The sequence below is a fragment of the Cladosporium halotolerans genome (assembly GCF_011745625.1).
Source record: "Cladosporium halotolerans strain TM138-S3 chromosome Unknown Sca1, whole genome shotgun sequence".
Taxonomy (NCBI): domain Eukaryota; kingdom Fungi; phylum Ascomycota; class Dothideomycetes; order Cladosporiales; family Cladosporiaceae; genus Cladosporium; species Cladosporium halotolerans.
In genome coordinates, this window is record NW_027191452.1 from 542,933 (window position 1) to 555,831 (window position 12,899).

The window sequence follows — 12,899 nt, forward strand, 5'->3', positions numbered from 1 at the left end:
AACGCCGCGGTTGGAGCGGCCGACACTCTATCTTTGCTAATTTCGTATTCCCCTGCCCGCCGCTTGCCACCAGCAGTCCAGTCCAGTCGCGCTCTCGCCCGCCCGTCGCATGCACGCCCTCTCACCACAAATTCGCCCCCATCTCCGCCGTGTCGCCGCGAGACAGTCCTGTAGTGGTGGTGCACGTCTAGCGCATCCTGCGCCAGCCCATCGCGTGCCTGGGACCTGCAGAAAGCTTCCCGACCTGCATCGCGTCGCATCGCATAGCACAGCACAGCACAGCACAGCACAGCACAGCATAGCAACCGCTGATTCAGCCTCGTCATCATCGCCTTCGGGATCCTTTCGGCTCGCGGCAGCAGATCTCGTCGGCTTGCACGCCACCATCGGCAATCTCGAACCGTCCAGTTGCCAGTGTAGAGACAACAGTACGAGGCGGGTCGTGGCGCGCGAGGGTTGTTCGCGCGGCGTTGACAGACTTTCGCGCCATCGCAACTCACCGCGAGCTCGTCTTCAAGCAACAGCCAAGCCAGTCCCTTCTCGCTCCCGCCTCCGAGCCTGACGCCGCCCGCGGTGCTTGCCTGACGCGCCTGACCAAAGCTGCCCCGCAGCTGAGCGCAGAGCCGCGCCGGAAATTTTGGCCCAGACTCACACCACCGTCCATAGCGCTGCTGCAAGGGAACTCGTACTCAAAATAGTACAACACACGCAAGCGACCTCACCGCATCATGGAAGAGGACCGCGCGATCGCTGACCTCGGTCCTGACCTGCCAGCCGACCTGAACGGCGAAGACGAGACGGCGAAGAAGACGCCCAAGAGACGATTCATCGGCCGGCGCGCAGCAGATGCGAAGGCCGCGGCAAAAGGCGATGCGCAAGGAAACGAGTCTGGCACAATAGAGGACAGCGGCGCGGTACAAGGTGCAGATTACTCGTATACAGCTCACAGTCGAAATGAAACACCACGCTCATGCCTCGCGCAGTCGCTCCCCGCCGTCGCGCTCCCCGTGCCTTGAACAATGTCCCCGATGAGATCCTCCACGACGAGGCGATCAACGAAGCCATAGCCCTGCTGCCGAAGAACTACAACTTCGAGCTGCACAAGACCATCCACCGTGTGCGAACCTCCGGCGCAAAGAAGATCGCCCTGCAGTTGCCGGAAGGCCTGCTGCTCTTCGCCACCACCATCAGCGATATAATCACACAGTTCTGCCCCGGTACATCAACCACAATCATGGGCGACGTCACCTACGGCGCCTGCTGCATCGACGACTACACCGCGCGCGCCCTCGGCTGCGACATGCTGATCCACTACGCGCACTCCTGCCTCATCCCCGTCAACATCACCCAAATCCAAACCCTCTACGTCTTCGTCGACATCGGCATCGACGTCGAGCACCTCCTCGCCACCATCGAGCGCAACTTCAAACCCGGCAGCACGCTCGCCCTCGTCGGCACGATCCAGTTCAACGCCACCCTGCACGGCACCGCGCCCCAGCTCCGCGCCGCCGGCTACAACGTCCTGATCCCGCAAATCGCCCCTCTCAGCAAAGGCGAAATCCTCGGCTGCACCTCCCCCCACCTCGCCAACACCAAGGACTCCTCCTCCTCCTCCTCCTCCCCCGCCGTCGACTGCATCCTCTACCTCGGCGACGGCCGCTTCCACCTCGAGAGCGCCATGATCCACAACCCCTCCATCCCCGCCTACCGCTACGACCCGTACTCGCGCCGCCTGACGCACGAAGTCTACGACCACGCGACGCTGCTGTCCGACCGCTCGCGCGCCCTCGCCTCCGCGCGCAAAGCGCGCAAATGGGGCCTCATCCTCGGCGCGCTCGGCCGCCAGGGCAACCCGCACACGATGGCCATGATCGAGGCCGAGCTGCGCGCCCGCGGCATCCCGTTCGTCAACTTGCTGCTGTCGGAGATCTTCCCCGGCAAATTGGCTATGATGCCCGACGTCGAGTGCTGGGTGCAGGTCGCTTGTCCGCGCCTGAGCATCGATTGGGGCTATGCGTTTCCGCGCCCGCTGCTGACGCCTTATGAGGCGCTGGTGGTGCTGGGTGTCAGGGAGGGGTGGGAGAAGGAGGGCAGGTATCGGATGGATTATTATGGGAGGGAGGGGCTGGGAAGGGTCAAGGCGGAGGATTTGGCTGTGAAACCTGCGGCTTGATGAGATGGGGTGGTGGGAGAGATGGGGTATGGATTTTAACGATTTGCATGCATATTAAGGCGTTCTTTTGGATTTTATGAAATGAAAAGTAACAATCCGACTTATGTCATGTTGAAGGATCTCGAAGAAACTCGGTTATCAACTTATAATGCCTTGCAATTTGTCTTTCTGTTGGTGATGTGTCTCAAAACCTTGCCTAGTTCACCATGAACGAAGGACAAGTTCTTCCGTTCACCCGATGGACGAACAGTTCGAGAGACATTTATTTCTGGCAGGTGCTGATCATTGTTCGGAACTTCCTGCGGTTCACATACATGTACAGTGGAAGTGTTCAGTCGCAATCCCTCCCAAGTGACGGCATCCAACCGCGGGGCAATCCCATGTCGCCAGCGCAATTCGGCGGGGCGGGGCAATCAGATCAAGCTCCGCCAAAATTCACGCTCACCTCATCGATTCTCAAAACCCACCCAAACCGCACCTCACACCCGCATGGCACCCTCACCACCACCCGCCAAAAAACAAAAACTCTCAACAATGGCGACTACCACAAAAACAACCCCCCCAGCCCTCCCCGTCCCCTTCACAACCTCCACCACCCCCCTAACCCTCATAACCCAAGGCGCCGAAGCGCACCTCTACCGCACAACCTTCCTCACGCCCACCACGCCCGCCGCGCTCAAAATCCGGCCCCCCAAGCCCTGGCGCCACCCGGTCCTCGACCGCCGCCTGACGCGCCAGCGCGTGCTGGCCGAAGCGCGCGTGCTGGCCAAGTGCGCGCGCGAGGGCGTCGCGGTGCCGGGCGTGCTGGGCCTCAGCTGGGAGGAGGGCTGGGTGGCGATGGAGTGGGTTGAGGGGCGGAGCGTGAAGGAGGCCGTGAGGGGGCGGGATGTCGGGGACGAGGAGGGGCTGAGGGGGCTGATGAGGAGGGTTGGAGGCGCGGTGGGGAGGTTGCATGCTGTTGGCGTGGTGCATGGGGATTTGACGACGAGTAATATGATGTTGCGGCCGGTTGGGGATGGTGGGGAGAAGGGGGAGGCGGGAGGATTGGAGGGGGAGATCGTGCTGATTGATTTTGGGTTGGCGGGGCAGACGGTGCAGGAGGAGGATCGCGCGGTGGATCTGTATGTGCTGGAGCGGGCGTTTGGGTCCACGCATCCGAGGGAGGAGGGGATGTTTGGGGAGGTGCTGGAGGGGTATATGGAGGCGTTCAAGGGGAGTAAAGGGACGTTGAGACGGTTGGAGGATGTGAGGATGAGGGGGAGGAAGAAGAGTATGATCGGTTGAAAGAGGACCGAAAAGCAAGCAAGTCGACGAATGCCTATCGGAGTGCGGATGCCCAGGAGCCAACCATGTTGTTGCTTCCGTAATTGAAGGGCATGCCTCGCGTCAGCAGAAGCTCAGCGACGTCTGCGGAAACCGAACAAAGTCCTAGTACTGCGGTGAGCTTACCACCAACGACTACAACGTACCAGGCAAAGCGACGGAGGGAGATCGCCTAGAAATGCCTTGACCCGGTGTAAAAGGGCATTCCGGAAAATCTCGTTGGAGCGACTCGAAGGCGGACCGCTGTCACCATCCACTCCACGACCAATACCAGAGAACGTTGTCTAGACTGGCTTTCAAACGAGCTGGAGAGCACGGAGAGTCGCTCCTAGGATCGCGAGGGCCTTGAGGACTATGTGGTGCTTGTTGAGCAGGCGGATAGGTTTTGATCAAAGCCCACGAAACCCAACGCAGTCACTATGTATACTGCACATCATATTCGCAAAAAAGAGACGATCACAGGTCATTGCAAGATGCGCATCCCATCCGAAACCCAGGGTTATTCCGATACATGATAGCGAGCAGCTTGTGTTGGGACAACGCTGCCAAGGCTGTACGCGCCTGGCTGGGACCGAAGTGATACAACAGCAAAGGCAGTGAAACATCAGTTGTTTTTCTGCATGGGAGCAGGAGATTACCATCCACGTGTTACATCTCAATTTGCTCGCTTAAACAAGGCCTGACTTTCTCCTTGAAGAATCCGATACATCTCATTCCTCCTTCTCTCACCGGTAGCTATAAAATCAATTCATCGATGCGCTTCGTGGTGTCACCCATACTCCTCGTTGATCTTCTTCTCAGAATTGCTTATCAGTCATGAGTGTGGTACCTTACAGCAAAGGGCAGTTCAGCAAGTACCTTGCAAGTCGCACCGGGACATGCAGGAGCCCAGGCTGCGAGCGGATTTTAACTGTCGGGAGCAATTTCTGCAACTACCGTAGGTGATGTCGAGTGCCGAATTGCAGGTACCATGAGCAGATGATGAGGTTGTCTGACCTGTGTCCTACTACACACATGCCTGTAGGTTTGGGCCTAGCAGGGAATGTCCCAATGGACAAACAAGCGACTCATGCTACTGTGAAGAGCGTAAGCATATCCCTGCACTGGATGGATGGATTGATCCTGACATCAGCTAAACCCAGCACAGACAAGTGTTTCCATTGCTCTCGCTCAGTTTCTGAGCAAGGACATCCGTACTGCACTTCTCGTATGTTGAACCAAATCTCAAAGGTACTCTTGCTGAGGATGGAAAGATGCCTGCATCTGGGCCGATTGTATAGACAAGAAGGCTGAAGGCTCCCAAGGTTGTTCGTCGCGTAAGATCCCCATACGGCTGTCATTTGCCCGGTGTGCTGTGACTAATATCCCTTTAGATCGCTGCTGTCGCATCGATTGCACTAGCGGCAGGAACAAACCAGTTCGTACTGCTACGATCGTAGGTCGATGAACTCCGATAAACATAAAAAGTCTATAATTAACGTGCAGTAGATCAAGATGATCAAATTCGGAAGAGCTAGTCCGTACAAATACTCTCCAAGAACGCACTTGATAATGCCAGCTCTACGAAGCAGTCGATCCTGCAAGGGAAAAGCTCCATGCTTTTTTTCTCCCACTCCGGGCTTTACACCACCACTACTTGCCACCGCACCCGTGAGTTGGCGTTCCGCCTCTCAACAAGAGAGACGATAGCACAAGCAGTTTTTATGAGCTACAAGACATGTCCTGTGTAGTACACCCTAAGACAAAGGGCGGAACTCCGTCCTTGTAATTTCTCTCTATCCAGCTCCAAATCATAATTCACTGTCCTTAAATGATCTGGCGGCGTCAGGATTCTTGTAGTTTCTTGTACGTTGCCGCTCCTTACTGATGGCCTGCCAACCTTCGAGGCTCGATGCCGTTTACGACGATCGTCTGACACCAGTCAGGAACAGACTTTGAATGCCCAACCTTTGTGTTCAGGAAACCCTTCGACCGGAAGCCTTAGATTTGTTGGGGCGTTCAATTTCATGCTGTCCCATCGTCAGGAGCTTGGCGAAAGTTTATGAGAGCTCCAACATGCCGAGTATGTCGAGAACCAACAGTCTGTCCGGGTCAGAGGCGAGGAGTTTTTTCGCTGTGGCCGTCGAGGGAACGGTCTCCGAATCCTTTCCTGACGCAATGCATTACTGCGCTCGGCGTTATTCCGTGCTTGACTGGGATTCGAGATGACTAATTCGTTCATTAATCGAAGATGTTGTTTTCTGAATCATATTCAAAGGCTGAAACATTCTCATCCATTGCACTTGTCAAACCATTGCCCCGTTGAGACCCCACGAGGCAACATCGACGACGAACCAGGCGCCCCATTCACCTCAACGCCATCACCTACAAACGACATCATATTTTCCACACTCATCCCCCTCGCCCCATTCGCCTCAGCCCACTCCGCACTCGCATCAGCAAGAGCCGCATTGGCCGCGCCATCGCCGTCAACATGCGTCCTGTCATAGTGAACTTCGACGCTCAGGCACGACGTGAACCGCGCCAAGCACGCATCAAGAGCGCCGTCCGTTTTATCGAGGTCGATCCTCTGTCCCGGCGGAGGAATAATAGCGATCGTGCCGTGGTGGATGGCGACGTGGTAGCTGGTGGAAGCTTTGCCGACGCAGGATATGAGTCCGCCGTAGGCTGTGGCGTTGAACGGGGCCGGGACCATTTTCATGTGTTGGGCGAGGGCTAGGGTTGCGAACGCGAGGGCGGTCAGGATCTTGAAAGGGAACATCGTGATGGTTCGGGAGAAGAGATTGGTCTACTGTTCGTGATGGGGTTCTTGCTCTTGTTTTGTAACTCCGAGTGGAACGGCCGTTGGACGATGGGTCATTGAAGGATTTCGGCTCTATGCCGGGGCTTGTGGACCTGGATGGGTGAGTCCTTCTCTTCCACCTTATTATCAGCCTGGCTGAGCTCCTCCTCTTTCATCATCAATCAACAATGAGCGAAGACACTACATTATCTTCGATCCTTCAGATCGATAAACGTTCAAAATCATTGCAAAGCAGCCAACGGTGAAATAGCAGTCGATGAATTCCATGAAAAGCCCAAGACCAACGTGTATATTTCTTCCAGATGACCTGCGAGAATACGGCTCTCGTATATGATAGACCTCCATCAACTCCAAGAGGCTAAGTGTTGCTTCCATAAAGCAATCTTCCCCAGCGGCGGCCGCACTGGCTTGCCTGACCTTGACCGCGACCATGACGCGGCCAGACCCGTAAACTCCTATCCAAACCCAGACGCAGCCGTGTCGAAAACCCAAATGTCTTCCGCTGCAAAGCCCTGACACCTACACCATGCAACACTAACAACAGGACCCCCTCACTCGTCATCCAAATCGCTCTCCTCAACCATCTCCTCCGGATGCTTACTCTTCTCCTCGTTCATCTCCCTAAACGTCGCCCACGAAAGCAGCGCAAAAGCCACAATAATCAGCACGCCGCCTCCGACAGCCGCAGTCGACAAGTCATTGTGCAGCGGCTCCGGCAGCAGTTCGTCGCACAGCGCGACGAGGAAAATCGTCAACAGCGCCGCGACGGAAGACAGCACGGGTGACGTCAGGGAGATGAGGACGAGGAAGGAGCCGGAGAAGGTAGCGTTCGCGAGCACGGAGATCATCAGCATCCAGGCCGCTTTGCCCTGCGGCAGCTCGAAGGTCTCGATGCCCGTGATGTGCAGCAGGGGCAGGGGGATCCAGAGGACCAGGAGCGTGAAAGTGCCGATGAGGCTGCCGAAGGTGTTGGCGAAGATCATGCCGCGGCTGGGGCTGCAGCCCTCGGGCGGGCAGGCGACCTTTTTGTAGAGGACCTCGTAGAAGCCGTACAGCACGGAGCCGACGCCGATGACGAGGTTGCCGAGGAAGCGGTTGGAGGCCTCGTGCTTCTCGGGTGCGTCGGAGCCGCCGGTGCCGCCGCCGGATTTGGAGCCGTGTTTGGCGGTCGTTTCGGTGTCGCCGTAGGCGACGATGAGGACGCCGCCGATGGCCACGGCGACGGCGAAGACTTTGCTCCAGCGGAGTTTCTCGCCTAGCATGGGGATGGCGAAGGCGTAGGCGAAGAAGGCGGAGCAGTTGTAGATTGCTGTTAGGTCGGAGGCGGTCGTCATGTCGACTGCGACGTACCAGCTGCCGCCGGCGATTGTGAGAGCGCATGTCACAAAAGCGGTGGTGCGGATGAAATACGGGACTGGAGACTTCTTCTGGAACTGCTGGGGGATGCTCAGAGAGCGGTGCTCGATCATCTGCGCGGTGGAACGTAGGATGGAGACATGGCGACGCCAGAACTGTGGCCAAGGTTGTTGCCATTTCTGTAGGCGGAGAATGAGAAGTTGCATCGGCCAGAGTACGGCCCAGGAGCCGTGGGTAAAGTACCTGTGGATGCGGTGTCAGCAAGCAGTGTAACAGCACTGCGACGAAACAGAACGGTCCACTTACAACATGCAATACGCCTTTTTCCAACCCAGATTGTGCTGAATGTATACTGCTGTCTCGGTCTGCACAGCAAAACTGATGAGAGAAACGATCAGGAAACACGCGGCGTAGGTATATCTCTTCTTCGTCGCTTTCTTCGCCATCTCTTCAGAATCTCGCTCGCGGAAGCGGCTGTGCCGCGTATGTGTAGATTCGCTGCGTTCGCCATAGTCGCCTTGCTTGTCTCCGTTCAGTAATGGCAAATTTTGTGACGACCGTCCCGGCCTCAGGTCAGACGGCATGTTGGATTCATCTACACCGTGTGCGCCTTCGATGTCGTCGTCCCATACATCAAAGTCGCTGTCGTCTTCGTCGTCGTCGTCGGCCGCCTCTTTTCCCTTTCCAGATTTCTTGTCTCCTGCAAAGCTGTCGGGGTGCGGAAGTTGTTCGAAGGGGGAAGTTTGCCTGCTGCCGTCGTGTGACAGGTGTACCAAGTCGCTATTCGAGCCTGAAGGAGAGGCTGTGCCTTGACTGGATTTGCCCGGGACAGCGAGCGACTGGAAACCAGGAAGGGAGGAATCGGGCCCGTGCCGCTGGAATGCTCTGCTAGACATCCATGCGGTTGGCGGGCGGAGCGAGTATATGTACAAGGTGTCGCGCGATAGCGTCAGACGGAGCTGGGCCAAGCAAAGTGATTGTCTTGTCGGCTAGCGAGGGACACGAGGGAGTGGCTGCGGCTAGTGCGCGCGTGAAGGAGTGAGTGGGGTGGGCTTGGGGTGGTGCCTGGCGGGCAATTGGAGGATGGGGTGGTGTGTCGGGCGCGATAGAGGGATGCGTGGTCTCTGTCTTGCATGTGCCAGCGGCCGGGGTCCAGGAGGCTGTGGCTGCGTGGGTTTAGGGCTGGCAGGCTGACGCTGCATCAGACGCCGCGCGCGCCCTGGGGAACTGTACAGGACTCCTGAGGCTCGGTCGGCATCGGGAGCCCGGGCTGCTGGGGCAGGCTGACGAACAGCTGCGTGTACAGCCATAACTTACCTGTACTCTATCAGCAATCCCGGCGCGTTTGCAATTCGTGGTACAATGCAAGCCAAGTCAGCCAGCAAAGACACACTGGTCATGTCGCCGGTCACGAGCCGGCTCTGCGCGAAAGAGCGCCTTGCAGATTGGCGCCTTAGGCGCCTTCGCCCTACGCAATCGCGTCACTTCGCGTGGGGGCGCTGGCTCTCTGCTACCTCCTAACGCCGACGCCAGGTGGGGTGTTTGGTATGCCGTATGCCGTATGCCGTGAGCGCCGTCTTTACATCAGCATGGGAGAAGATCTCGCTGCACGAGGAGATCTCGCCGTTACTTCCGCTATCTCCTCCGCCTCGTCTCCATATTTATAAAATAAATCGATGTTCAAAAGCCTGCTCAGCCCTCTCCATTGCCTCCCACCATTGAAACAATTGGCGAAGAACGTCACCCCAAACACCCCACTCACACCATTCAGCACCGCCGCCACTCACAGGATGCCTCTCATCACTAGCACCGGCAAGCCGCGCGTGATCCTCGGGACCATGACATTTGGGTAAGCTCGTCCAACCGCGACAATCACGACATACCCCCGGCGCTGACATCCCTCTGTCCAGTCCCGACACCGACGCCGGCGCCCGCGTCACCAGCCTCGACACCTACAACAAAGTCCTCGACCGCTTCCAAGCCGCCGGCTACAACGAAATCGACACCGCCCGCGTCTACGTCAACGGCAAGCAAGAGGCCTTCACGCGCGAGGCCAAGTGGAAGGAGCGCGGCCTCACCTGCGCCACGAAATGGTACCCCCACGAGCCCGGCGCGCACGCTCCCGCCGTGATCGAGGAGAAGCTCAACGAGTCGCTGAAAGAGCTGGGCACCGACTGCATCGACATCTTCTACCTGCACGCCGCCGACCGCAGCCTGCCGTTCACGGAGACGCTGAAGAAGTGCGATGAGCTGCACAAGCAGGGCAAGTTCGTGCAGCTCGGCCTGTCGAACTTCACCGCCTTCGAGGTCGCCGAGGTCTTCCTGCACTGCAAGTACAATAACTGGGTCCGCCCGACAATCTACCAGGGGATGGTTAGTCCTCCATCGGTTCCTCACGCCTATGTTCTTCCCTAATGAATTTCCAGTACAACCCCATAACCCGCTCCATCGAAGCGGAGCTCATCCCCGCCTGCCGCCGCTACGGCCTCGACATCGTCGTCTACAACCCGATCGCCGGCGGCCTCTTCAGCGGCAAATACAAAACGGCCGACGTGCCGGCCTCCGGCCGCTTCAGCGAAGCCGTGGGCCGCATGGGCGGCATGTACCGCACGCGGTACTTCAAAGACGCGACGTTCGAGGCGCTGCGCGTCATCGAGCCCGTGGTCCAAAAGCACAACCTGACGCTGCTGGAGACGGCGTTCCGCTGGATGCTGCACCACTCGCAGCTGAACATCAAGGATGGCGGCAGGGATGGGATTATCATCGGCGTGAGCAGCGAGGAGCAGATGGAGGGAAATCTGAAGGATTTGGAGAAGGGCCCGTTGCCGGAGGAGGTGCTGAATGCACTGGATGAGGCATGGTTGATTGCCAAGCCGACGACGGCGAATTACTGGCATTTGGACCTGAAGTATACTTATGACACTAGGGAGGCGCTGAAGTGAGCTGGCTATGTGTAGAGGGTATATCAAGAGCGTCAGAATAAACGACTATATGTGTAAAAGCTCTATGTAGTTCGTAACGAGACGAACGAGCCAAATGAAATTGAAGTACTTTATCCAAGCATATTGTTTCGTTTGACGGATCACTAGCAGGCGAATGGTGCCGCCAGCTCTCCGCTCGCATACGCGTCCACGATCGCCCGAACGGTCACGTACATGCCAGCGATGCAAATGAATGCCCCAACAGCAATCGTGGCGATACATAGCGTCGTCTGGAACCAGTGTCGACCCCAGCCCGGACGTCCGTCGCCGTAGTGATACTCGTCGTGAAGCCAGAAGAAGCCGGCGCTGCAAACCATCAGTAAAAGTTCGGCGTCGGTCCCAGGAAACGCAACACTCACATCCCATACGTAAACCACGCCGCGAAGAGCGACGCCGCAATCCCGATCAAGTAATTGAATATCGGAACCCCCACCGCCAGCACGAACGCCGCGCCGTTCATCACCACCACCAGCGCCGCCCACACGCCCCAGCCCAGCGCCGTGTGCGAGTGCAGATGCTTCGAATGCCGGAACACCCGCACGAAGACCAGCTTGCTCGCCGTGTGCGCGTACAGGCTGCCGGCGAGCAGGAAGTTGGGCAGCGCGAGGCCGTACGCGGCTTTTTGCCATTTCGGCTGGAGCGAGGTGAAGGAGGGCGAGGCGACGGCGCGGCCGAGGTAGGCGTAGGTTACGGCGGCGAAGACGGCGTAGAAGGTTGTCGCCGTGGCTTGCAGGGTGTAGGCGGCTTTCATGGCGTCTTGGGGGCGGCGCATTTCGGAGACGAGGATGAAGAACCTGGGAGGGTGGATGAGTATTTGTGAGGAGGGGCGTTGAGAGAGGGATGAGAGGATTACATGAAATGACCGGCGTAGGAGAAGACGGGGTTGGTAACGGAGATGAAGGCATCGTAGAAGGTGGTCGTCCGCACGATGTCGACCTCTCGGTTTGGCTCGGGGTACAAGCCTGCGCCGACCATGCCGACGATGCCAGCGACAATGATGCTGCAGACGCTAGCGATGCTGAGCCAACTCAGCTTGTCAAAGGTTCTCGGGAAAGAGCAGGCCAAGGTAGGGATGGCGAAGATGCCTGTGTAAAGCATGGTGCAGAGCTTGTTGTCACTCAGGGAGGCCAATGCGATCTGCCCGGCGAGCAACTGTCCACCCGTGGCGAAGATGGCGAAGACGACTGTCCCGAATGCTAGCAGCTCGCGTCCGATGGGTCCAAAGAGGATGTTGCCTGCGTCGCCCATGGTATGGACCTCTGGATGGTTCATTTTGAACTTTACGAGCAACCAGCTGGTGTATGTTGCGAAGATGCCGAGAAAAACGATCAAGATCAGACCGGGAACCATACCTACCACCGCAAGAGATGAGGGGAGTGAAAGCATGCCTTTCTAGATAATTAGCCACAGTGAGATAGAGCGAGATCCTCGATAGACGAGTCTTCGTTGAGATCCTACCATTCGAAACGATCTCAGCAATCATCAACACAGCTACCATGCCCCAGCTGAGAGTCTTGTAGCGGATATCGTGCCCTTCTTCATGACCAAAGACATCTTCATCATCGTACCCGACAGGTCGAGCAGTATTGTAAACATGCCGCGAGTCGTACTCGTATGGCTCGAATTTGCCAGCCATCTCGATTTATTTGGTCTTCAGCTCTGGAGAATGGAGATGTCGACAGCAGAACACAGAAAGGAAGATTACGCATCGCACACGGCACATGGCCATGTCATGCAATGCAGATCGAAGCAGCGACCCATGTTGTAACGCGGCTGAAGTACTGATAAGCGTTGGCTGCGGCCAAGGGGCAGTCTCGTCTTCGCGTCAAGTCTGTGTCGACACCGCCTGGGAGACGGTGGGCGGGGGAGGTGGACATGGGATGGAGCGCCGCGCTATGCCAAGTACAGTAGGTCGAGGTCCGCGCGACGGGTCGTTGATTGGGTCAAGACACGAGGGCGGAAGGATACCGTGAGGCCGGCAGCTCTTGAACACGGCCTGATATATTTCAGTGTGGACCAGCCAGACCCAGATCGATACGCATCCTCTCGGCCTTTGCTCTCCTATCAAAGGTACAACAGGTGCAGTGGGAGAGCTTATGAATGTCCGTGTTTGCCTCAGGCCGCCAGGCATTCAAAGCAGGTAAATTGGGAAAATTGCTCTAAGAAAGGCGTAGCAACAATAGACGATCTAGTGTAGCGAAACTCTGCGCTCAATCAATATAGCAAGGGTGTTGCCATGATAACAACACAAGAGAGTGTCTTA

At 57.3% G+C, this 12,899-nt stretch overlaps 6 protein-coding genes across 6 annotated transcripts; 3 read left to right on the forward strand and 3 right to left on the reverse strand.

Annotated features, from left to right (window-relative positions):
• The first annotated feature begins 263 nt into the window (after positions 1–263).
• On the forward strand, positions 264–2,322 carry dph1 (2-(3-amino-3-carboxypropyl)histidine synthase subunit 1). The gene is made up of 2 exons (XM_069368818.1): positions 264–921; positions 984–2,322. Exons 1-2 carry the CDS (start codon positions 729–731, stop codon positions 2,171–2,173), a joined length of 1,383 nt encoding a protein of 460 aa, XP_069234114.1. The 5' UTR covers positions 264–728; the 3' UTR covers positions 2,174–2,322.
• A 385-nt stretch (positions 2,323–2,707) lies between these two features.
• On the forward strand, positions 2,708–3,457 carry WHR41_00213 (uncharacterized protein; the record flags this gene model as incomplete). Its single annotated transcript, XM_069368819.1, has 1 exon — positions 2,708–3,457. One exon carries the CDS (start codon positions 2,708–2,710, stop codon positions 3,455–3,457), a length of 750 nt encoding a protein of 249 aa, XP_069234113.1.
• A 2,308-nt stretch (positions 3,458–5,765) lies between these two features.
• On the reverse strand, positions 5,766–6,257 carry WHR41_00214 (uncharacterized protein; the record flags this gene model as incomplete). The annotated part of the gene is made up of 1 exon (XM_069368820.1): positions 5,766–6,257. The coding sequence occupies one exon, from the start codon at positions 6,255–6,257 to the stop codon at positions 5,766–5,768; it is 492 nt and encodes a 163-aa protein (XP_069234112.1).
• A 303-nt stretch (positions 6,258–6,560) lies between these two features.
• On the reverse strand, positions 6,561–8,903 carry WHR41_00215 (uncharacterized protein). The gene is made up of 2 exons (XM_069368821.1): positions 7,962–8,903; positions 6,561–7,898 (listed from the first exon to the last, which is right to left on the reverse strand). Exons 1-2 carry the CDS (start codon positions 8,549–8,551, stop codon positions 6,851–6,853), a joined length of 1,638 nt encoding a protein of 545 aa, XP_069234111.1. The 5' UTR covers positions 8,552–8,903; the 3' UTR covers positions 6,561–6,850.
• A 351-nt stretch (positions 8,904–9,254) lies between these two features.
• On the forward strand, positions 9,255–10,720 carry WHR41_00216 (uncharacterized protein). The gene is made up of 3 exons (XM_069368822.1): positions 9,255–9,504; positions 9,566–10,028; positions 10,082–10,720. Exons 1-3 carry the CDS (start codon positions 9,332–9,334, stop codon positions 10,595–10,597), a joined length of 1,152 nt encoding a protein of 383 aa, XP_069234110.1. The 5' UTR covers positions 9,255–9,331; the 3' UTR covers positions 10,598–10,720.
• WHR41_00217 (uncharacterized protein) lies at positions 10,597–12,314 on the reverse strand. Its single transcript, XM_069368823.1, has 4 exons — positions 12,095–12,314; positions 11,490–12,024; positions 10,996–11,430; positions 10,597–10,942 (listed from the first exon to the last, which is right to left on the reverse strand). The coding sequence occupies exons 1-4, from the start codon at positions 12,270–12,272 to the stop codon at positions 10,741–10,743; spliced, it is 1,350 nt and encodes a 449-aa protein (XP_069234109.1). The 5' UTR covers positions 12,273–12,314; the 3' UTR covers positions 10,597–10,740.
• Between the last annotated feature and the right edge of the window lie 585 nt (positions 12,315–12,899).